The 24255-nt window shown below is 37.3% G+C and overlaps 2 protein-coding genes and 2 long non-coding RNA genes across 4 annotated transcripts; all 4 read right to left on the bottom strand.

The window, feature by feature from the left end:
* Positions 1-417: 417 nt before the first annotated feature.
* LOC131329148 (uncharacterized) lies at positions 418-7899 on the bottom strand. The gene is made up of 9 exons (XM_058362221.1): positions 7542-7899; positions 6037-6108; positions 4849-4938; positions 3951-3993; positions 2777-2883; positions 2158-2253; positions 1008-1198; positions 865-934; positions 418-774 (listed from the first exon to the last, which is right to left on the bottom strand). Exons 1-9 carry the CDS (start codon positions 7719-7721, stop codon positions 670-672), a joined length of 954 nt encoding a protein of 317 aa, XP_058218204.1. The 5' UTR covers positions 7722-7899; the 3' UTR covers positions 418-669.
* LOC131329149 (uncharacterized) lies at positions 7301-7503 on the bottom strand. Its single transcript, XR_009200660.1, has 2 exons — positions 7464-7503; positions 7301-7384 (listed from the first exon to the last, which is right to left on the bottom strand). It is a non-coding gene; the product is annotated as an uncharacterized LOC131329149 (long non-coding RNA).
* A 12232-nt stretch (positions 7900-20131) lies between the features above and the next one.
* Positions 20132-23608, bottom strand: LOC131330532 (uncharacterized). The gene is made up of 7 exons (XM_058364155.1): positions 23267-23608; positions 22685-22751; positions 22189-22235; positions 22024-22111; positions 21359-21492; positions 20959-21057; positions 20132-20537 (listed from the first exon to the last, which is right to left on the bottom strand). The coding sequence occupies exons 1-7, from the start codon at positions 23492-23494 to the stop codon at positions 20463-20465; spliced, it is 738 nt and encodes a 245-aa protein (XP_058220138.1). The 5' UTR covers positions 23495-23608; the 3' UTR covers positions 20132-20462.
* LOC131330533 (uncharacterized) lies at positions 22348-22678 on the bottom strand. The gene is made up of 2 exons (XR_009201137.1): positions 22440-22678; positions 22348-22408 (listed from the first exon to the last, which is right to left on the bottom strand). It is a non-coding gene; the product is annotated as an uncharacterized LOC131330533 (long non-coding RNA).
* Positions 23609-24255: the final 647 nt, after the last annotated feature.

Raw genomic sequence — 24255 nt, 5'->3', positions numbered from 1 at the left:
GTAGCGGTAGGGCCAGTGGCAGACAGCGATGTGGCTGACTTCTCACAGAGAGAGAGATTTTCCTCTCTGGAATTTGTATGATGGACTATATAAGAAAAAGAAATCATAATGCCGTTGTACTGGACCATTCATTTCAAAACCAAACATCCATCACAAATAGCACTTCATTTCCAAAATATCGTCACCAGATTATTATGAGTATCCACTAAAACCTTTCTGAAGAGCAAATTTTCTTCAATCTAAAGCAGCAGCAGTTGGACCCGGACCTGGACAGTCATCTTGCAGAGTTAGTCGTACTCATCCAGCCAGACTACAGACACACATCCTTCAAATGCAGTAGACTTCAAAACTGTTTTTGAATAAATAAGCTGGATAGATCAACATCACAGATTCACAAGCCGAGCCAAAAAAAAAAGATTCACAAGCAGGCAACAGTGACTTTGGACTAATAAGAGCCAGGAGAAGTGGTTCCTTCTTCTGTAAATCCGTTCTTATGTATAAATGCTACAAGAAGGTAATTCTAAAAATACTAACTGATAAAAGGCAGTACAGATACATTATTCACACTGCCTACCAAAAGACATTAATTATAATAATACTTGACACAAAATGATGCATGGACGAATGTAACATTAGAATCAATTTCCCCAAAAATAACTTCCCATCAGCTCAGTTCACCAGCATATGATCAAATCCACCAGCCTGTAGCGCAACCCGAGGTCCCTGGACGTTGTGAAGCAACTGCTGTAACCACCTCCTAGTTGTTGGATCTTCCTGAAAAATATAACCAGCAAGTTTAAACAAGCCCTAAATAGAGACTTGTGGATCATAGAAACTAAAACTAAAATTTCAACCAGTACTTACACGAAGGCAAGTACTGAAAGTGGCATCTCTTAGCATGTCTGGAAGGCAACTTCTTAATGCATCACAAGCCCTGTATCATGACGATCAAACATCATTTATCCACACGAAATGAAGAACACAACCATATCCCCCAATTGACTAACCTTGGATTATCAGATAGTCGAAGATAACAACGTATAATATGTTTTAGGAGTCGTGACGAAGGTTGTTCAGCAAGGGCTGCTACCATATTTCCCAAAACTCGACCTACTGCAAAAAACCGCTCTGCTGTAGTGCATATATAATCCAAGCCCACGTCATCCAAAAGAATTTTTTGAACAATGAATGTCGCAACCTGCAAGAATAGAAGTTTAATCAGACTTTTCTATGAGCCTCAAAACAAAATCTAGGCAGTTGTTTACAAGGATGGCATCATGAGAAACGGAGAAACTTAGTGGCTAATGCATAAGTAAAATGTGATTAAAGGTACTCCTATCAATCTACAGAGGAAAGAAATTGGAAGTAGTGATGACCATGGACATCCAAAATTGCATAGGCTGATGTCAATGTGCATAGTAAACTGTCTTTTCTGGCTCAACGATCAAATAAGAGGTCTTGATCATTAATCCAGAGCACGGAGAATTCCAACCAAAAAGCAAAAAGGAACCATAAAACAAGGGACATCTTTTCCAAATCCAAAATTGGAAGTCTATGGCAGCCTCTATCAAGGCAAGAGCCATCAATCTGAATGATTGCTGTCCATTTTAGACCACCAACGGAAAACTCTTGTAGTATTTCCTACAACCCAACATCATGCAATGGAGCTCAAACCTTCTTTGAAACTAATAGAAATTACTCAACATAGTCCAAGAATGCTCTGCGTAATACATGTTGGAGCGATATCAGATTTTCAAACGATATGCCTCCAAAACATTATCAGTTGCATCGAGTGAGAAAAGAAAGTAAAATAGCATCCATGGAACTTGCAACCCTATTTTTCTCTACATCGCAAAGGAACAAATGAACGTACTCTAGAGAGAGAACACAATGAACATGAAAACAGAGAAGGCAAAGAAATACAGCTCTGAAAAAACTAGAACTTGTTCGTAATTATCACAAAAGGAACTTTTAAAAAGAAATTTGAAAGAATCAATAGTAATTATATCAGAGTTACGCATACCTATAGCTAACAAGACAATAAGGAAAAAGACATAAATCGGAATAGATAAAGATAGAGAAACAGTAATGCACTTGATTTTTATTCCAAACAAGAAAAGAAATATCATAATGTAATGGATTCAGGTGACACTTAACTGTTTTTGAGAGTTCACTGCCCATCTCCATTGTGCGCAGGCAGAGGGGAATTATTTCAGTTGAGAGAAGGAAGCTAATAACCTCTGTATCATCAACCTAGTAGAAAGAAGAAACGACAAGTTTTGTTTTCATGGTACTCATAACTCAAAAATATAAAATCCTAGAAACTGACAAACAAGAGCATAGTTATAAGGGCCAACAAGAGAAGCCAAAGAATTAGGCTTTGGTTTTGGGTTTTCTTGGGCTGGTTCTAGCCCACTTTGGTGGGCTAGGCTTTTTGTGCTTTATTGTTTATTCTGGGCATTTTAGGCCCTCAGGTGTTTCGGGCTATGTCCCTTTGGTGTGTTTGAGCTTGTCCCATCTGGTTGTAGTTCCAACTTTTGGTTGGAACCCCTTTCCCCCCTCCCCATTAATAAAAATGTTATTTTGCCGATAGAAAAAAAAAACAAGAGATGACAAAGAATGTTGCTTTCACATATTTGGCTCCCATCTATTTTAAGGAATGTGTCTCAATTTCAAAATGTTTATGCACCTACACAAGTAGAAGCTTGAAAACTATGTGAAAGAGGAACATATAATTCATGGGAGATAAATATTAAAAAAAGGCAGGGTGAAGCACCTTCACAAGAGCACCAATGACGCCCAAGCTAGTAAGCCTCAAGTACTCAAATGGCCTTGATTTGCTTGTTGTATTAAGGAAAGGGTACAGATATAGAGGAATATGAGCTGCAAAGGAGAAACCATCAGAGAATTTCGTGTAAGTTCAACAGCCTTATGAGTATATACGACAATGAGAAGGCTAACATATTTGTGTAGTTGTGACATAAAGTTCATCGAAGAACTACATTGATTTCAAAGGCGGAAAGGTACAACTTAACTGCTAAGTCAATATTCAAGCCCTGGAATAGCAATAAAAAGGTGACAAAACATCATTCCATATGCACATGCATAAAAAAGATGTCAAATGCCTAGCTGATGGAAGGACTTCAAAAACCTTCCAACAAAAACACAATCCAATCGCCAAACAACCACACCCATGAAGCACCAGGGTGGATAGGGATCCCCACAAAATATTATTACTGCAGCAGAAGAACAATTTTACAATCAGGGGTTATCACTGAACACCCAGCAAAGACACAAAGTTTGTGACATAGAAACTCGAAAAGGGAATGGAGACATGGGGTTCTAGTCTAGATGCTCATCGTTGTACTGACATCCCCAGAGCTGATCATATGTTCCACACTGTAGCAAAGTAAATGCCCAAATATGAAAACTACCAAAATGACAATAATCACTTCTTGCAGCTCATTTGGCCCATATCTAACCTAAATTTAGCTTTTGAGGATAAAGACTTTTTCCTTCTACTAAAGAAAACAATCAAAGTAAGGCTATGAAGTTGGATGAAACTGTTGAACATTGAGGCTATGATTTCATAATACACTACTCCTGAATTCTTAGAAAGAAATAATCATAAACATGTGTGACCCAATTCCCCAGAAGCAGGAGAAGGTGGAGTTTCCGGTATTTTGTTTAGATTCTTTAGAACCTTCGAATTGTAATGAATTCATATAATAACATGTACAAAGAGTGAGACAACATATATGAAATAACTGCTATGGCGATAATTCTATCATAAATTGACATTTGGAATTGACTGCAATAGGCATTTTGATTAGCATTAGATTCAAAATTGCAAAAATGACAAAAGACAGAGAATTTTACATTGCAAGTAATAAGAACATCACCGGAATCAGCATGATGCAGGTAACATAGTCATGTGTATGAAAAATTACCGTTGAGGAACGACATCCGTGTGTCTGGGTGAGAAGCGACACACTGCAAATAATGTAAGACAGAAATACAGTATTAATAATGAATTCAAAAATATATGAATGAAAAGAACATAGATTAATAAATAAAAACAGAGTACATCCATGTCCTACGAACGCCTCCCCAAAAAAATTGAATGGTTTCAGTCGTTAATATTTTCTACTTGCTTCTTTAAGATGTTCAATTGCCATGACGCATCCTTCGTTTGATCAAAAATCAATTACATATGTTGCCTGCCAGGTTCACAAAACCTCTCCATGGTCTAATTCGACCTTTAGACATCTGAAGTTTTCGTCCCCATGGCCCCTTAAAATCTTTCAAGTACGGGCCTACTTTTAACCTTGGTTTTTATTTGTCCTAAACTTTGAAGAAACCTTATTTCCATAAACTTTCAACTTATGTTCTCAGAATATTTTCCCATGCATGCCATGGCACATAAAGAGATGAAGATTGAGTAAGTGAAAGCTAGGAAGAACAGATTAAGATATAGCTGGGTTAGTGTAAGCACAGTTAACCAAACAATCTTTCAACATCATTGAATTAAACATCACAACATGAAACTGATGGTTAAGTATAGAACAGCCAGACTGAAAAATATGCAACTGATTCTTTTCAGCAGTACTAGACAAAATCTTTCACCGTAATTTGATTCAGGAACTCCTGGAAATCATATGCAACACATATTAACGTAGACAACGGGATATCCATCGAGATCTGTAACTTTTGGTCCTTCCCAAAACCAGTCAACTAGGCAACTCAAACGCACCAGTCATCAGAAGAAGGGACCATACACTAAAATAGCAAAAGGAATCAGCATAAAGACTTATTTTATGGAAAGGTTTAGAAATAAGCACATTATACCTGAAGAAGAGCAAGCGCATTGCAAACTCGATTCGACTGAGCTGGGGTAAGGTTTGGTGGCGACAAAACAGGGTATATGGAAACTATCTCCTGCAAATAATGAAGAATTCCAGTATTAATAATACAGATAACATTATATGATACGTATCCAATCAATTAATCAAAAAAAAGAGTCGCCAATTCCAAAGATAACTAATCAATGCAAGTAAAACCTCAATAGAAACAAATGAATGATAAATCGACATGTAGATTTAGGACTAATATTTGACCAAGCTAACCAAAAGCTCATCCGTTTGGTAGCACAGTAACATTTGGACAATGCATCAATGGGCTTCCAAGAACCTTTGTACCACAACCTGAGACTAGACAGAGCTCGAGTAACTCCTACGTCATTCCAGACCTTGCTAGTTGACGCAACAATTATATCTTCATCCTCTTTCTTATAATATTCCAAAAGGTGAGATTTTCGCTCTCTCTTCCATGCTATTGGTACCGATGGTACCATAGAGAAAATGCACCGACGGCCACCGGACGGCCGATCCGAGCCGTCCAAAAATTTTAAAAACAAAACCGAGTGGGCCTACGCGAGAATCAATAGCATCCGAGGTGTGTAGGGTACTTGATCCGAGCACCCATTTTTCGTCTATATATGTATATACGTGTATATACACGAAAAAGGGGTGCTCGGATCAAGTACCCTACACGCCTCGGATGCCATCGATTCTCGCGCAGGCCCACTCGGTTTTATTTTTTAAAATTTTTGGACGGCTCGGATCGGCCGTCGGTGCATTTTCCCTACGGTACCATCGGTACCAATAGGATTTTCGTTGTCCAAATCCTACAAATAACAAGATTTCTACTGCCGAACACTCTGACTCCACATTAATCTTGGCTTCTTTGAAAGGCTTGCCAACTCAGTCATTCATGAAGCACAAACTCAGAAGGCATGGGAAGCTCACAAGAGGGTAGGCCAAATTTGGTATGCGTGGTTTACGAACTATCTTTACTTTGTTGGAAGCAAACATATATCCTTTTGTTTTGCTCCTCAAGGATAAAAGGTAAAAGAACTACCTAAAGGAAAGTTCTCCGACAAGCCATGCATTAATTCGTAAGACTGTACAGCAAACAAAAGCAAAGGGGAGAAACACTAAACTAGAAACTGTTGTGAAATGCACTTTTTGAGCATACCTGTAACAGTGCAGCAATAGTGCCAAAAGAGTTCCATAATAATGGAGCCAAATCTTGGAATAATTCTCTCTTCTAAAAACAAAAACAGAGAAAAACACAAGCCTGTTAGGCAAATCATGTTCACGGCAGCAATACTAGCAAAATAACTCCACATGCAAAAAGCCACATCTTGGAAGTACCCGTTGTATTACATGCATTAGGACACAAACAATCTCAACTTTGTAATCACACTACTCAAGATGTAAATACCATGACCATAACCCTAACCCTAACCATAACCAACTTTTGCTTTGGACAAGAACAGTATCATCATAACAAAATAAGTTATACAATCGATGCAGTCGAGTTGTATCACCACAATTATTTCAAGAATACACACAGATTAAAATGTGTAAACTCAATCCCTAATTGAGCCACAACAGTCACTCTTCTCATTAACCCTCCAAATACATCAAGACCCTAACTTCTTACTTAAATACAACTATTCAGCTCGGCAGAGGCAAGTTTTTAAGCCCTGTTTAGTTGTTGTTTTAGAATTTATTTTGGCATCCAACACTTCAGAAACTCTCCCATACACAGAAATTCTAATACCTTCATATCATATTCATCTTTTAGGCTTTTAGCAGGCTACATCTTCGAGATTTCAAAAACATCTTTTCTATGTTTCCATCTCAAAAAATATATATATTTCCCTAATTTCCAAATGAAAAATCCCAGAAAGCACTTTGGAGAACCGTCAGACCAAACAATTGTCAAAAATGTGTTTTCTAACATTGAAGGGTCAGTGAAGTGTTTTGTAAAAATGAACCGCCACCAAACAGGACAAGTAAATACTATGAGGAATCAAACCATATATATAAAAGGAACAAAAAAAACCTCAAACTTCCATATCTTCTTCTAGGATTATAAACAAGCCAAACGATTTGGTTTGAAAACTTAACAAGCTTCAAAACATATTCAAGCTTAGTTTGTTCATGAGACAAGCCGATCTTGAATGAGCTTTAATCGAGCCGATCACGAGCCAATCTCGAGTGGCTCAAATTCTTTATACATCATTACCTGAACGAGTCCGGAAATAACTTATCCGAGCTTGTTTTGATTGGCTTGAAAGCTTAACAAGCTTCAAAAAAAATAATGTTCATGCTCGCGTGTTCACGCAGCGAACCGATATTGAACGATCTTTTTTAATGAATTAACACGAGCTCAAACTTGACCGTAGCTTGGTTCGTTTATCAGCCCTATCTTCTTCTTTTATTTGCTGAAGTTTTTCTCAGAAACGAAACATAAACTACTTAATCAAACATTCCAACAACTGCATATTTCAATAGAGAAAAATGCTGAAGTTTTTCTCAGAAACGAAACATAAACTACTTAATCAAACATTCCAACAACTGCATATTTCAATAGAGAAAAACGCTAACTTTGACAGCCACAAAATAAAACCTAAAAGTTTTTGGGAGAATTGGACCACTCCATGAGCATTAGAAATTAAAACAAAGACGTACCTTGGAGAGCTCGAGGAGAGCGTTTTCTCTGAGATCAGGGTTGCTGAGATCGAGCACCAACTGCTCGGCCGATTGCATATTCCGATTACTATTATCCTTTTTCGGCTGAGCTCCGACGGCGTTAACCGACGGAGATCCGAACGGGGAGTTCATCGAAAGAGACTGGGGTAGGTTTGCCATTAACGACTTATTGACGACGATTTCCGTCCGTTTGTTTTCTCTCTCGATTTTATCGGATTTTCCTATCTATCGATTCTTCTTCCAAGGGAACATACATAAATATAGAGAGAAAAGCAGCGGTTGCGAACTTGCGATCTAATCCTACCATTAGAAGGTCTGGAAAAAAAAAAATGGAAGACTGTTTCGAGTATTTTATATCTATTCATATTAGATTGGGCTGTTTTTTACGGACTTAATTTTCTTTAAGGAGTTTTTAAATATTCATCTTTAGACCTTATCTCGCGTAAGTATTCATTCCGGTCATTTTGAACAATTATGTTTTTATCCTTTCATATGGTGAATTACCTATCTTACCCTTTTTAATAAAATATTCATATGTATGTGTGTATTGTCTTCCTAAATTAGTGAAATTCAACCATTTCCTAATTTAATGAGATTCAACCATTTCAATAGTTCCTAAATTAATGGGATTCATTGATATCTATAATTAAGGACTTTTAAAATATTTGGAGGAATTCAAATAGTGGGATTGATATTGTTGCTATATGTAACGAATTGCATCCAAAAGTCACATTGTAATCCAAACATCAAGTTCGTCATTCTAACTACAATCCTACAATTATGCAAGCTTTAGTCCCTTCTCATGAATGTTCCTAATTTAAATCACAAAAACACCATGTACTATACGTAATTCCACCATGAAATTGGTCTCATAAACATGACTAATTTCAAAAAATGAACCTCAAAAATATGAAATATTTCGTAACTCGGTCCAAGTACCCCACAGATTCATGGCGGATTCCATAATTCCACCAGGAAATTGATCTCCTAAATATGACATATTCCAAAAACATGAAATTGATTTTTTACACATGAGTGACAAAATACGTCATGACATATGCTTGATAAGATACCCCACGACGAAATACACCATGAAAAGAAATACAACATGAAATTTGCTTGATAGAATAAATCATATAATCTACTTGATATAATGCACCATGATATTTGCTTGATAGAATATGTACACCATAAATCTGATTGATAAACAAAATACACCATGAAAAAAGAAATACACCATTGAAATCGTACTAATTTTGTGACAAATTTATGCAAATATTCTATGAATTCCATGATTTCACGAACCAAAGGAGAATACAATATGATTTAATCGAAAATACATGAAAAACCATGAATACATAAAACATGAATAACCATGAAAAAAATAAGCCATGAAATAAATAGATAAACCATGAATTCGCGATCCAAGCCTAACCCTTGCCGACCAAGCATCGCCGACCACCAGCGACTCAAAATCATCCTTGCGAGTTGGGGTTTTCATAGAAACCACATTCGGATTGTTGAGGAAGATCCGTGCGCCGATTTAATTTCTTTACCGGATGTTGGGCACAATGGAGGACTGGTGCCGATTTGGGGTTTTCATAGAAACCGCATTCAAATTGTTGAGGAAGATTCATGAGCCAATTTTCTTCACTGGATGTTGCAAGACTTGCAACAATGAAGGACGTGTGTTTCGCCGTTTAAGATTTCTTCCAAACAGGGGGATAAAAAATCAAATGGCCTGGGGTTTTCCATTTGAGGGGAACAAATCAATCAATATCTACTCGAGATTTGTGGGATTGTGCGGAGAAATATATGGAAACTGAAAGCCCAATTAAACACTGGGACTTGAAGTCTTAAGATTCCATCCCAAAAATCATTACATGCAAATATATATATATATATATATATATATATATATATATATATATATAATTTATTTATTTATTTATTTATATATATTTATATTTGCATGTAAGGGTACTGTTACCCAAATTATGCAACCTAGAGGGGGGGTGAATAGGATTGCTAGTAATAATTACCAATAAAAATTTATCTCTAACAATATATGCAAACAATAAGTATGCAATCAAAATAGAGAGATAGAGAGATAGAACCCGTTTATAGTGGTTCGGTCCGGATTTGTCCACGGTCCGGCCCTACTCCACTTCTCCTCAAGCAATTACTTGAAGGTTAGACTAATCTTTAAAAGATTACAACTTGTAAGTCTTGCGGGTGCTTACAAGAACCGAATGCCTCTAGCTTTCCCGAGGAGCTAGCACAACCGCAAGAATTTTCTCCGAAAACTTCTCAAAAACAATAACACCCAAATTCCAACCCGAATTTGGTCTTCTAAGCTTTCAAGTGTTTGACTCAAACACTCACTTAGGAAATACAAGTATGTGAAGAAGGTATGAAAATTATCGCTCACGACTTGTACAAATTTTCTCTCAAGAATAATATGAAAGTGGAAGAACAATGAGAATTTTTGGCTTTGATCTTTTGAGAATTTACTCTTGCAATAATATGGAATGTTGTAGCTTGTGTGTGTTCTCATTAATGAGTTCTTGATGCCTTATATAGCCATCCATATGCTTCCTAGCCGTTGGAAACTAGCCGTTGGAACTAGCCGTTGGAAACTAGCCGTTGGAAACTAGCCGTTTGAAACTAGCCGTTGGAAACTAGCCGTTTGATAGAGTGGTCATCCGGGTGGTCGTCCGGTTGTCACAGCTTTCTGTTCAGACAGCCGGCTTGTCAGCCGGTTCGTCAACCTGTGGCTCACAATTTCATCTAAATAAACCGTTAAAGCATGTATTGAGCTCAATAAAGTCTTTGTAAATATAAATCATGAATCCAAGAGACTTTATGCTATATTTCAAGGTCACGAAAATATTTAATTCGGGAATCGACTTTTCGATAATTTTGTATTTGCCGAATAAAAATATCATTGAATTAATCATCAAAATAATTAATAGAGATGCATATAAATTTTCACAAATTATAATGCATACATTTTTCAACAATCTCCCCCTTTTTGATGATGACACAAAATGATAGTTTTTATTCAAGTAGGAGTTATGCCAATCTCCCCCTTAATACATGCACCAAAGCAGTTATCTATGATCAACGAGTAATAGCAATAATCATCAGATCATAGCAAGCAATTTTTTAAATTTGCCCAAAATGGCAAGATAGATCAATTAAAACTTGGCTTTTTCTCCCCCTGTGACATCATAAAAAAAAAAACTAAAAAGAGAAAAACAATAGGGCCATGGTTCCAGCACCATGCCGCTCTTGCCCTGTAGCACTCTATCTTCGTACATTGAGAGCTTGGCGTCCTTGATTTTCGTATTCTCGAATAATGGCTGCTACAACGGCAGCTATAATGCCAATCCAATACCACAGAGTATCCACATTTACATTCCATCCGAACCATGGTGGTATTCTCATGGTAAGTAACGCACACAGCAGAATGAAGATAAAGAGTTGCATCCAAATGGTTTGGATAAACAACCTGAACTCTGCTCGTTCGGCATCTCTTTCGTAAAACTCAAACGGTAACCCTTGCGGTATGTTTGCCATTGCTCGATTTGGAAGGATAGAGATTTGGAGAGATTTAGGCCGAGAGAGAAGGAGAGATAGATAGATGAGGAGATAGAGATTGTGTTGTTGAATTTATAGAGTATGAGATTGCCGAATTGTTTGAAATGCTGCGCCGAATTGTTTGAAATGGTGCGCCGAATTGATTGAATTGCTGCGCCGAAAGAGAGATAATAGGGGATGCGGCACCGAATAGAGATAGGATAGGGGATGCGGCGCCGAATAGGACAAGAATAGGGGTGGCGCCGAAAAGAACAAGAATAGGGGAAGAAAATTGTGTTCGGGTGTTTATTGTTGTGTCCCCTTAATACATGCTCCCCCTAAAAGAGAGCTTTTTAAAGAATGCGAGGGGTATTACCGAGAATGATTATCCCTGCAAGCTTAGAGACAAGAAATTCATATCGGCGAAGTATATAAGAGACAATTTAAGCACTAAGCCATGAAGTTCATACAAACTAAGTGTAACAGACTTAATAAATCAGAGTTAGCAACGCAAAAGCTTGAATAAGACTCAATCCTCACGGTTGTCCGGTTGGACATCCGCTTGGACATCCGACTGACTGTCACGACCCTGACCCGCCCCTTGAGGTCTTAATCATGACAAATGCCAGTGATTTCTAGCAGAGGGCTCCCAAAAGACAGATTTCCAAAACCCACGAAATTATCAGCATATAACAGATTTGTTCAAGACTCAAAATAAATGATCAAACTTGATTCTTGTACATCTAACCAACACTTAAACACGTAAAGAAGGTAGGAGATCCCTACCTCGAGGGTTAGAAGCAAGCCCGAACATGGAGGAAACCTCAAAGTGCTCCGATCATGATTCTTCTTCGATCAATAGGAAGATCTCGTCGCGTAGAACAACTTTAGTACTTGGGATTTTTCCGAAATCTCATTCTAAGGCGATGAAATCGAAGAGAGAAGTTTGGACGAGAGGTGAGAAAGAGAGAGAGTCGGTCGAGGGAGTAGAGAGAGAGAAACGTGTGTGTGTCTGCCCGGAAAAGAAAAGAAATATATGTGGGGGAGAATTATCCCCTACACACACCTTCACTTATACACCCATGCATATTACACTTGCATCCCGAACTTCTAAATTCTAGCACATTCGACATCCGAACTCATTCTCCATTTTATATCACAACTCATGCCTTAATAAAACATAAAGAATTATGGAAATAAAATACGGGTCTCTACACTGACAAATGCAGGTTAAGTCCAGAAAACGTTTAAGAGGAGTAGCATTAAAGACCATAAAACTGTTTTTCTGCATACCAAACACAGGAAAATGAATCATATGATAAAATGTTTGGAGGGTGATTTCTTTATCAAGATCATTTGTACTCTCCATCAAGTATGATATTTACGAATTCAATCAACTCAACATTGAATCCAAAAAAAAAAACTTTTGACATCAAGAACACAACTTTTTCATAAATGATTAGACATGCCGAGTTCTCGTCGAATGAAACAAAATTGTTCTTCACCAAGGGGTTTTGTGAAAATGTCCGCCAATTGCTTGTCGGTACTAATAAAGTTAAGTTCAATATCCCCTTTTTGAACATGATCTCTTATAAAATGATGTCTAATATCAATATGTTTTGTTCGAGAATGTTGAATTGGATTCTTGGTTAAGCTAATTGCACTAGTATTATCACATTTAATAGGAATATGATCATATTGCAAATTGAAATCCTCCATTTGTTGTTTGATCCACAATATTTGGGCACAACAACTTCCGGCCGCTACATATTCCGCCTCGGCGGTAGATAGAGCTACGGAATTTTGTTTCTTGCTATGCCAAGACACTAGAGAGTGCCCTAGAAATTGGCAAGTCCCACTTGTACTTTTACGATCAACTTTGAAACCTCCAAAATCCGCATCCGAATAACCAATTAAATCAAATGCAACTCCACGTGGATAAAACAATCCTAAGTCATGAGAACCGGCAACATATTTAAAAATACGTTTAATAGCTTTTAAATGCAATTCTTTAGGACATGATTGAAATCTAGCACACATGCAAACACTAAACATTATATCCGGTCTACTTGCAGTGAGATAAAGTAATGAGCCGATCATACCTCGATACATCTTTTCATTGACGGCCTTACCATTCTCATCTTTGTCTAGCTTAGTTGATGTGCTCATTGGTGTGCTCGTTGGCTTTGATCCTTCCATGCCAAACTTCTTAATAAGTTCTTTCGCATACTTGGCTTGGTTGATTAGGATCCCCTCATTAGTTTGCTTGATTTGAAGTCCGAGGAAGAAGTTAAGCTCCCCCATCATACTCATTTCAAATTCACCTTGCATACACTTAGCAAACTCTTTGCACATATTATCATTAGTGGCACCAAAGACAATATCATCAACATATATTTGAATAATGAGCATATCTTTACCTTTGGCTTTAATGAAAAGAGTAGTATCAATTTTTCCACGAGTAAAGCCATTGTCAAGCAAGAATGAACTAAGTCTATCATACCATGCACGTGGTGCTTGCTTCAAACCATATAAAGCTTTTGAGAGTTTAAAAACATGATCGGGGTATACATGATCTTCAAAGCCGGGAGGTTGTTTGACATAAACTTCCTCATTTATGAACCCATTCAAAAATGCACTTTTCACATCCATTTGATAAAGCTTGAAATTTTTGAAAGATGCAAAGGCAAGCAATATGCGAATAGCCTCTAATCTAGCTACCGGTGCAAAAGTTTCTTCAAAATCAATACCTTCTTCTTGATTATAACCTTGAGCAACAAGTCTAGCTTTATTCCTAACAAAATTTCCGGATTCATCTAGCTTGTTACGAAAAACCCATTTAGTACCTATAATAGTGTGATCAAGAGGCTTAGGTACTAATGCCCAAACTTTATTCCTTTCAAATTGATTTAACTCATCTTGCATGGCCAAAATCCAATTTTCATCATCTTGAGCTTCCGGAAAGTTTTTAGGCTCAATTTGAGAAACAAAAGCTTGATTTTCACAAAAATTTCTATGAGACGAGCGAGTGGTTACCCCTTTCGAAACTTCTCCAAGAATCAAGTCCTTTGGATGGTTTTGCACGAATCTCCAATCCTTGGAAAGATCTTGGTTGTCTCCCATGGCATCTTGAGGTTGATTAATAACTTCATCTTCTTTGATTTGAGAGCTTTCTACTTGAGTATCACCATCAACTTTTTCTTGAATTTTCAAGTCATGAATCTCATGTGTAATTTCTAAGTCATCATTATCAACAACATCCTTAGTAGCACAAGGATTAGATTCATCAAAGGAAACGTGAATAGATTCTTCAACAAGATTAGTGCGCTTATTATAAATTCTATATGCTTTGCTAGTAAGAGAGTAACCAATAAAGATGCCTTCATCCGATTTTGAATCAAATTTACCCAAGTTATCTTTTCCATTGTTTAATACATAACATTTACAACCGAAGGCATGAAAGTAATTAATGTTGGGTATTCTACCATTCCAAAGCTCATAAGGAGTTTTCTTGAGGATAGGCCTAATTAAAACTCGATTCAAAATATAGCATGAGGTATTAACGGCTTCCGCCCAAAAATATTTTGGCAAAGAGTTTTCACAAAGCATAGTGCGGGCCATTTCTTCCAGAGTACGATTTTTTTTCTCTACTACTCCATTTTGTTGAGGAGTACGAGGTACGGAAAAGTTATGACCAATACCATGTTCATCACAAAACTTTTCATATAAAGAATTGTCAAGTTCTTTTCCATGATCCGTACGAATGTTAGAAATAACAAAGCCTTTTTCATTTTGAACTCTTCTACAAAGTTTAGTGAAATTAGGATAAGCCTCATTCTTATGAGCTAGGAACATCACCCATGTATATCTAGAGAAATCATCAACAACAACAAGACAATAATAGTTTCCACAAAGACTTGGAGAGCGAGTTGGTCCAAACAAATCCATATGAAGTAATTGCAAAGGTCTAGTAGTTGAAACAACATTTTTGGACTTAAAAGAAACCTTGGTTTGTTTTCCTTGTTGGCAAGGACCACAAAGTCTATCTTTTTCAAATTTGATTTTAGGAAGACCTTTTACCAAATTTTTTCTAGAGAGTTTTGAAATAGCATCCATACTTGCATGTCCTAGGCGCCTATGCCAAAGCCAACTATTTTCACTCAAAGCGGAAAAACATTTTATATCACAATTACTTAAATCATTGAGATTAAAAACATATACATTTTCAAGTCTTTGTCCAACGAAGAGTGTCTTGTTGCTTTTGACATTTTCAATGATACATTTGGATTTTTCAAAGATAACACGATTTCCTCTATCACATAATTGACTTATGCTAAGAAGATTGTGTTTTAAACCACTAACAAGTAAAACATCTTCAATAATAGGAGAATTACCTATATCACCGATTCCTATGATTTTGCCTTTGTTGTTGTCTCCAAATGTGACATGTCCACCATCTTTAGGCGAAAGAGAATTGAAAGCCCTCTTGTCACCGGTCATGTGTCTTGAACATCCACTATCAAGGTACCAACTTCCTTCCTTGAGAGAACTTTTGAAGCATACCTACAATAGCACATCAATTCTTGACTTTTGGTACCCAAATCATCTTGGGTCCTTGAAGGTTAGCATTGATACGGTTCTTAGGAACCCAAACCTTTTTTGCATTAGAAGATGAGTATCCTTTCATAGGACATGTAGGAGAAATATGACCAATTTTACCACAATAATGACATGTCAATTTAGAATGGTTAGAAGGAGGAACATCTTTTCCAAAAAGATTTTTGTGTTGAGTGGGATTATAACCAATTCCGGCCTTGTGAAAAGAAACCATTTGTTTTCCAAGAAGAATGTCTAAACTTTCTTTTCCATTAGTGAGTTTTGAAAGAGAATTAGTTAAATCGTCAATTTGTTTTTCTAAAGATTCGTTTTTGGAAGTATCCTTCAAATACTCTTTTTCTTTTGCCAAAGAGGTTCTTAAACTTTCATTTTCTTCCTCCAAAATATCTTTCTCTTCAATTAAATCATCCATTTCTAGTGAGAGATCTTTAGCAACCTTTTTAAGAAATTTGTTTTTAGAAACAACTTTTTCAAATTCTACTTTCAACTCTTTATAGGCAATAAACAATTCATCAAAGGAATAGGATGAGTCGAGATCTACCTCGTTTTCTTCGATGGCCATGAAACACAAGTTAGCGACCTCTTGTTGCTCATCGTCCTCATCGGAGCTACTATCGTCACTATTGTCCCATGTGGCCATCATAGCTCTCCTTTTGTCCTTCTTTGAATATTTTTTGGCATATGGACATTCACTTTTGATGTGGCCGGGCTTCTTGCACTCATAGCAAATGATTGGATCCTTTTTGCTACTTTCTTCTTTGCCTCCATCTTTTCTTGAAAATCCTCTACCTTTGCGAGATGCTCTATTTTTGAAGAGTTTCTTGAACGTTTTTGTGATGAGCGCCATTTCATCATCCTCACTTTCGTTGCTTGAATCCTCCTTGCTTTTTGATTTGCTTGTTGTACTTTTGAAGGCAAGATCCTTAACTTTCTTCTCTTTTTCACCCTTGAGGTTGTGATGCATTTCCTCCGTCATGAGAGATCCCATGAGCTTGTCCATCGTGTATGTTGAGAAATCTTTGGATTGTAGGATGATGGAGGTGGTAGTGTCCCAATTGGTTGGCATGGAACGGAGCACCTTCCTTGTCATTTCGGATTGACTGTAAATCTTTCCAAGAGCTTTTAAACCGTTAGTAATACTAGCAAATCTAGCAAACATTTGAGATATAGATTCATCCGGTTTCATTTTGAAGAGCTCATAGCTATGCACAAGAATATCAATTTTGGATTCCTTAACTTGACTATCTCCTTCATGTGACATTTCTAACTTATCCCATATTTCTTTAGCCGATTCACATGCGGAGACACAATCATATTCATTGGGAGTAATAGCACAAAAAAGAAGGTTCATAGCTCTATAGTTCTTTTCTATTGAAGCCTTTTCCAAATGACTCCACTCATAATCTGGTTTAGGCATAGTCTCTTCTCCAACTTTCTTAGTAGGAATAATGGGACCATTTTTGATAATTTTCCATAGATCATAATCCGTGGATTGAATAAAGATCATCATTCTATTTTTCCAATGAGAGTAATTTTCTCCGGTGAACAAGGGAGGTCTATTGGACGATTGACCTTCGATACAAGAAACATTACTAGTGGTTGCCATGGATCTTAACTCTTAGATGGTTAAATCTACAAACAAGAGCCGAGGCTCTGATACCAATTGTTACCCAAATTATGCAACCTAGAGGGGGGGTGAATAGGATTGCTAGTAATAATTACCAATAAAAATTTATCTCTAACAATATATGCAAACAATAAGTATGCAATCAAAATAGAGAGATAGAGAGATAGAACCCGTTTATAGTGGTTCGGTCCGGATTTGTCCACGGTCCGGCCCTACTCCACTTCTCCTCAAGCAATTACTTGAAGGTTAGACTAATCTTTAAAAGATTACAACTTGTAAGTCTTGCGGGTGCTTACAAGAACCGAATGCCTCTAGCTTTCCCGAGGAGCTAGCACAACCGCAAGAATTTTCTCCGAAAACTTCTCAAAAACAATAACACCCAAATTCCAACCCGAATTTGGTCTTCTAAGCTTTCAAGTGTTTGACTCAAACACTCACTTAGGAAATACAAGTATGTGAAGAAGGTATGAAAATTATCGCTCACGACTTGTACAAATTTTCTCTCAAGAATAATATGAAAGTGGAAGAACAATGAGAATTTTTGGCTTTGATCTTTTGAGAATTTACTCTTGCAATAATATGGAATGTTGTAGCTTGTGTGTGTTCTCATTAATGAGTTCTTGATGCCTTATATAGCCATCCATATGCTTCCTAGCCGTTGGAAACTAGCCGTTGGAACTAGCCGTTGGAAACTAGCCGTTGGAAACTAGCCGTTTGAAACTAGCCGTTGGAAACTAGCCGTTTGATAGAGTGGTCATCCGGGTGGTCGTCCGGTTGTCACAGCTTTCTGTTCAGACAGCCGGCTTGTCAGCCGGTTCGTCAACCTGTGGCTCACAATTTCATCTAAATAAACCGTTAAAGCATGTATTGAGCTCAATAAAGTCTTTGTAAATATAAATCATGAATCCAAGAGACTTTATGCTATATTTCAAGGTCACGAAAATATTTAATTCGGGAATCGACTTTTCGATAATTTTGTATTTGCCGAATAAAAATATCATTGAATTAATCATCAAAATAATTAATAGAGATGCATATAAATTTTCACAAATTATAATGCATACATTTTTCAACAGGTACTTTTGGGATTAAAAAATAGTGAGGATGAAAATATAAGTGCCAAAATTGGGCAAGATGAAAATCTACGAGGGGTGGGTTCTGAGGATGATTCTTTAAGTCTCCCTTTCTTTAATTATTAAACGACTGCGATTATTTTTTGTGGGATCTGAAGTGGGCCTCACGTGTCATTAGTACCCATCGATTCAAGTGCTATCGGTACCAATAGCATTAACTAAAAATGAAAAAACCTAACTAATGCATAACATTCTAATGATTCGGGTTCCCATAAATGGAATCAGTTCCTGTCCAGTTTTTTTACGATCCAGTCCCGTTCAGTTTTGGGCCGTTGTGGGCCTGGGATGAGCTCACAACAATGATCAGAATTATTCATTTTGTAGAGCTCGTCGAATATGTCATCTATGTCAAAAATTAGCTTGATCAAACATCAATAGGTACATGAACGAAATAGATTTGTACTTGAAAAAAATGGCAATTATTAATTTCAACTTAATTTTTGTCATCGCTTTTTTCTTGTACAAATATGTTTCGCCCATGTACCCATTGATGTTTGATCAAGCTAATTTTTGGCATGGATGACATTCGACGAGCTCTACAAAATGAACGATTCCAATCATTGTTGTGGACCCAAAACTGGACCGGACTGGACAGTAAAAAAACTGGACAGAAACTGAACCCCCCATATATATACGGTGGTACGTATTAAAAAAACTAAATAAATGCTATTTATTAACTTATTAAGAAAAAAAGTAAGTTACCAAATCAAAATACACATATACCTTTCTAGTAAAATAACAGTCTTTAAGTTGATAGTCCATAACCGAATCAAAATTAATAATTTTTATTCTTTTAGAACCGTATCCAAACCAATGGACCGCAACGCCAGACCAAGTACAACAATTCTCGGTCTGAAAAGGATCAGTTTAGCTGATAGGTCGGGTTTTATTTTAAAAAAATGCCCCTACTATAATGGATAACAAAACTTAGATTATGGGCCGACTTTGGGCATATGCATTGTGCCGAGTCAAGGATGCAGCCCATTGGGCCCTCACGTTCTATCTAATTTTGGGGCTCCATAGATTTTATGTTCACATGTTACAGTTTGTTTTTATTACTATTAAAAAAAACGACAAGAACAGTACTCTTGATAAATAGTTATTCTGAAGAAGTACTGCTGTATCTTATGCCTTGGAAAATACGCATTGTATGATAAATAAATAAAAAACACAAAGAAGGCAGAAAAGTAGTAGGGTACTGCCATTTTGTTACCATACGATCACTTAAACCGAAGTATATTTTCAGTTCCTTACGAATAAAAAAAATTGAGATTATTACTCTTGACCGATGAACAACACGCTCAACTATATATGTGCTCGTGCTCCCTTCGAAAGATGCTTTTGAAATCAAATTCTAGAAACCAGATGTCGAGCGTGACATTAACTCTGGAAAAAAAAAAAGAGTGTGATATTAACTACCAGAATTTAGGTGTTCAAGACTAATTTCTGAAGGCCACGCAGCACCACACCGCCATTACGCAACAAAACTTGACAGTTGATACTGAAACATGGCATGCAGTTCATTTTCACTTGGCATTGCAGTGTAATATTTTATTAGCCATGGTAAGATCTCCAATCGAGAAGTTTTGGCCATTCGAAAAAGGAAAAAATAAAAATAAAAATCTCTAATCGAGATTTTAGTTTTTCATATGCCAAATATAACTTTTCTGAAACAACTATCCCGAATGAGGATAAACTCACAAACTGTGATACCTACAGTTACAGTACACTCAACCTTTATATACGAATGGAATCCTCCTAAATCTCGGATCCTGATAAAATGTGTACAAATAATAATAACATTTTCACAGTTGAATCTGTACTTGGTTTGATGATGGAAAGACGAGGCGTCTGGTGTTGCTAGGATCTATCAATTAAACTTACACGAGGTGTGTTGCCAGATTCAAGGTAGGAGCTAGATACAATGATACACAAAGACTACTACTTTTTCCTGGTGTAATCTCTTGGTCCAAATATGGTTGATCCAATTCTCACATTTGTACTGCCCATTTCAATCTGCAGCATCAGAAAACGCAGTTGTCAGCGAAGACTTTTTTGGTCCTTGATTCCAAAAGAGAGATACAAATCCATTAGAAAGAGTTTCAAAGACCTTGCCTAAGTGCAAGAAAATTCATGACTTTCTCCAAAAGAAATATTGATAGAGATGTAAGAGTTTCTTTAATTTCTACCAGCAGTCATCTTCAGCAATATGAACTTTCGAGTGGCTAGAGAATGTATAGTTTTCTGAGAATAACTCCAGCACCAACAACAAGAGACCACCATGGTAATCATATCCAACATCTATACATCATTTCTCGTGATCGTGAGTACTTTGTATTGGAACCCACCACCTTTGTGCAATTATGTTGAAGGAAGAACTAAATTCACATCCATTATAACAGAAAAGTTCCACCTCAATTTACCATATACCACTTACCGCTTGCTCAAAGTCACCGGACATGCCCATTGACAGCTCACATTGATTCTCTGCCATTCCAAGGGCCTTGCACACCTCAGTTCTACAGTTTGATAGGGTCTGTTGAATCATGACACAGACTGATCCTCAGAAAGCAATCTAACCAATTGAACAGATGGAAAACAAGAGCTAGAGCATACAAAACTTATGGGAAAACAAACTAGTATAATGCAACAATAGGTTATTCTAACACCACAGGTGAATGAAAATAGCTTGTAGGGCAACTTCTTCCTAGTTTCAAGTTTAAATATATGCACCACGAGCATCAACATTCTTTCTATGGAAGATACAGATTCCCTGTGATCAAATAGCCTTTATATTACAAGGTTTCTGAAAACTTCAGAACAGGAGAAGATATTACCCTAAAGTTTTCCGGAGTTGATGAATAGTCGGGCATCCCTATTGTCATTAAGCCAGAGAACTGAAGGTTCGGGCAACCAAGCTTAACGTGCTTCACAAGCTCTACACAGCGTGATGGATCAACACCAGATTTTGCTGCAATTATAGCACAATGATTAATTGGTGGTCAATTTGTGCTGTTGAAAGGAACTCTTGAGTCTGTGCTGAAAAGGAACCAATAAGCACTAGAATAACGAAAACACCCTGAATGCCAGATAGTTGAGGCAAGCATGCTATCTATCCGAAACAAACAACACTTCTTTTGTTTCATACTCGTTAGGCAATTAAGCACCATTGGCCAAAGTCTAAATTCAGTAGTTTTTAGAAAACAAGACAGGGTGACGTATCTAAAGAGTAAGTAGCAGGAAAAGCAGCTACAGGGTTACATGACCTCATAAGTAAGTTGGTAAATGTCAGAACTCTGTCCTTCCAAAATCTAATTGGAAACAGCATTCCTGTCTTGCAATTGGTTTTGTTGAGATTATAATCATAAGAAGATAATCCAGAAACCACAAACGTTACATAAGAGGAAATCAGGTGATCCCAATTCTTCATCTGATTTTCAGCTAATAATATTTCCATGATAACTTCGCGTAAAAAGCAGTGAAATTAGTTCATCGTACTTACATTCTTCTCCACTTGTATTTACTTGGACTAAGACACTCAAAGGCTTTCTTCCAAGGGTTGAGATTGTGCGATCAAGATGATTTGCAAGCTGTAAACAGATCAACTCTCATTGAAAGAGCATCGAATTTTTGCCTTCCTAAACAATTAAAGGGATGGAATTATTACCTTCTCATTATCTACACCCTCAACCATGGCAAGACTAGGGACTGCAGCTGCATAGGGAAAGTAAAGCCTTCAGACCTTGATATTATGCACCATTCTTCATGAAAATGGAGAACAGATAAGGCAAAATGCACGACACCACAAATCAGGGATTGGGGGAGATTTTATATTTTCCCCAACACACGCGTGCACACTTGTGTGGTGAAAACTCAGATATATGGTTCTGGCAAAAAAAATTGGAATATGTGAATAACATGGCATTGGAACCCTGTAGAATTCATTAATGAAGCAAAAGAGCTGCCCAATTCATGGGCATTAGTTGAAAGGCACCTGGATTTAGGACACGAGACGCCAGACACGTGGGAAGTATAAGTGCGGGTGCATTATCATTTTCCTTTTTTTTTTTTATTACAACCGAAATGGGTATGGTCGGGGAAGCAATTGAGAAGTATTCATGCAATAAAAGGAGCACTACTGAAACATCGAAAGAGATGGATACCCAGTAGGGATTTCACTTTATTGCTCTGCAAATGCCCAACAAAATGCCACTCAATGTCCTCAGGAAGCTGCAAACGTTCAACAATCCAAATATAAGTCATTTCCCGGTCCCCACAATCTCAATTCTAACGAAGTGCCACACTCATCTTGATCACCATTTTGATTCCATCATTTCCAGGTTTTGCATTTTGATGTTAATGCCTTCATATTTTATTGATTTTATCATAAAAAGTAAACATATCTTCCAACATGAACATCAGTTTTGAGGCTTTGAGGCTGACTCACTTTTTTTTTTTTATCCAAACTACCGTTAAACTGCCTAAAAAACTGCCAAGAAAGGAAGGGAAAAAAATGCCACCCAAATTCTTTCTCCTATCCTTTCTACTTTCACATCCCAAATTCCATTGCAGATTAACCAAAATTAGACAGTATTTTTCTCTTTTCATTTTTTGCATAACAAGATTTTCACCCGCATCGTGCTTGCTCGACCGTCTAGTGTATATGCGTTGGGGGGGGGGGGGGGGGGGGGGGGGGGGGGGGGGAGAGAGAGAGAGAGAGAGAGAGAGAGAGAGAGAGAGATGACCTGAGGTGCTTTGTCGATAATTTCTTGGACATAGTTCTCGCCGAAGCAGCGATGACCTGCGTCGTAGACTTGGTGGATGAGAGAGATGGGTTTGGTCTTGCTCACTGCCACCACCCTCACGTCATCGGCCCTGCGGCCGGATTTCTCCGCGGCCTGACGGACTCGGTGGAGCACCGCACGCAGGGCCGTCACGGCCGCACCCTCCAAGGCGGGAGCAGCCATCACCATTCTTTGATTTCTCTCCGCCTCACTTATTTGTCCGAGTTTTTCCGATTTGTCCTTCGGATCGCTCGTTTCTGGGTCGTTTGTATAATCCAACTGATGAAGTTGTGGTTGGTAGTTAACGTGATTTGACATTTTAAGGCCCTGTTATGTTTAAAGGAAATATTTTTTTTAATAACTCCGGTGTACAGACTAGTTTACTCGTCCATCAACTAATTATGGGATCAATTTCACCGCTCACTTGGGAAAAACTCAAGTCAGAGCAATTGCTCTTCATGGACCGGCTTCAAATGAGTTGATAGCGAGGTTTGAGACCTTAAGAGCATCCATAATGGGTGTGTTAAATGTGTGTGTCAAAATATTTGTTAAAGTGTATATTAAGATAAAAATGGATCTTACAAATGTGTGTTAGGCATTGCTAACTTATGAGTGTGTTAGAGCATCTACAGTGGGGTTTGAGTATTAGGATAAAAATGGGTCCCACAAATGTGTATTAAGAGAAATGAACATTTATGTTTTATGGTTGGTGTTTGTATTTATAGAGATGGGATCCACTTATTGTTTGATAGTTTCTTTGCCAAACTTAGCAGACTACTAGATTTAACACATTCTAACACACAAAAAAATACAAACATTGTGCCAAAAAATATATTTTTTTGTTTGCTATGTTTTAACACACAATTAAAACACTAGTTACTAAACCTATTGTGAATGCTGTTAGGAAATCCACATAAAAGTAAATGAAAAAGACCAATAAGAGCATTTCC

This window comes from Rhododendron vialii, chromosome 6a (genome assembly GCF_030253575.1).
Source record: "Rhododendron vialii isolate Sample 1 chromosome 6a, ASM3025357v1".
Lineage (NCBI taxonomy): Eukaryota > Viridiplantae > Streptophyta > Magnoliopsida > Ericales > Ericaceae > Rhododendron > Rhododendron vialii.
The sequence above is the reverse complement of the archived record's forward strand: the minus strand, read 5'-3'. Positions and strand labels throughout refer to the sequence as shown.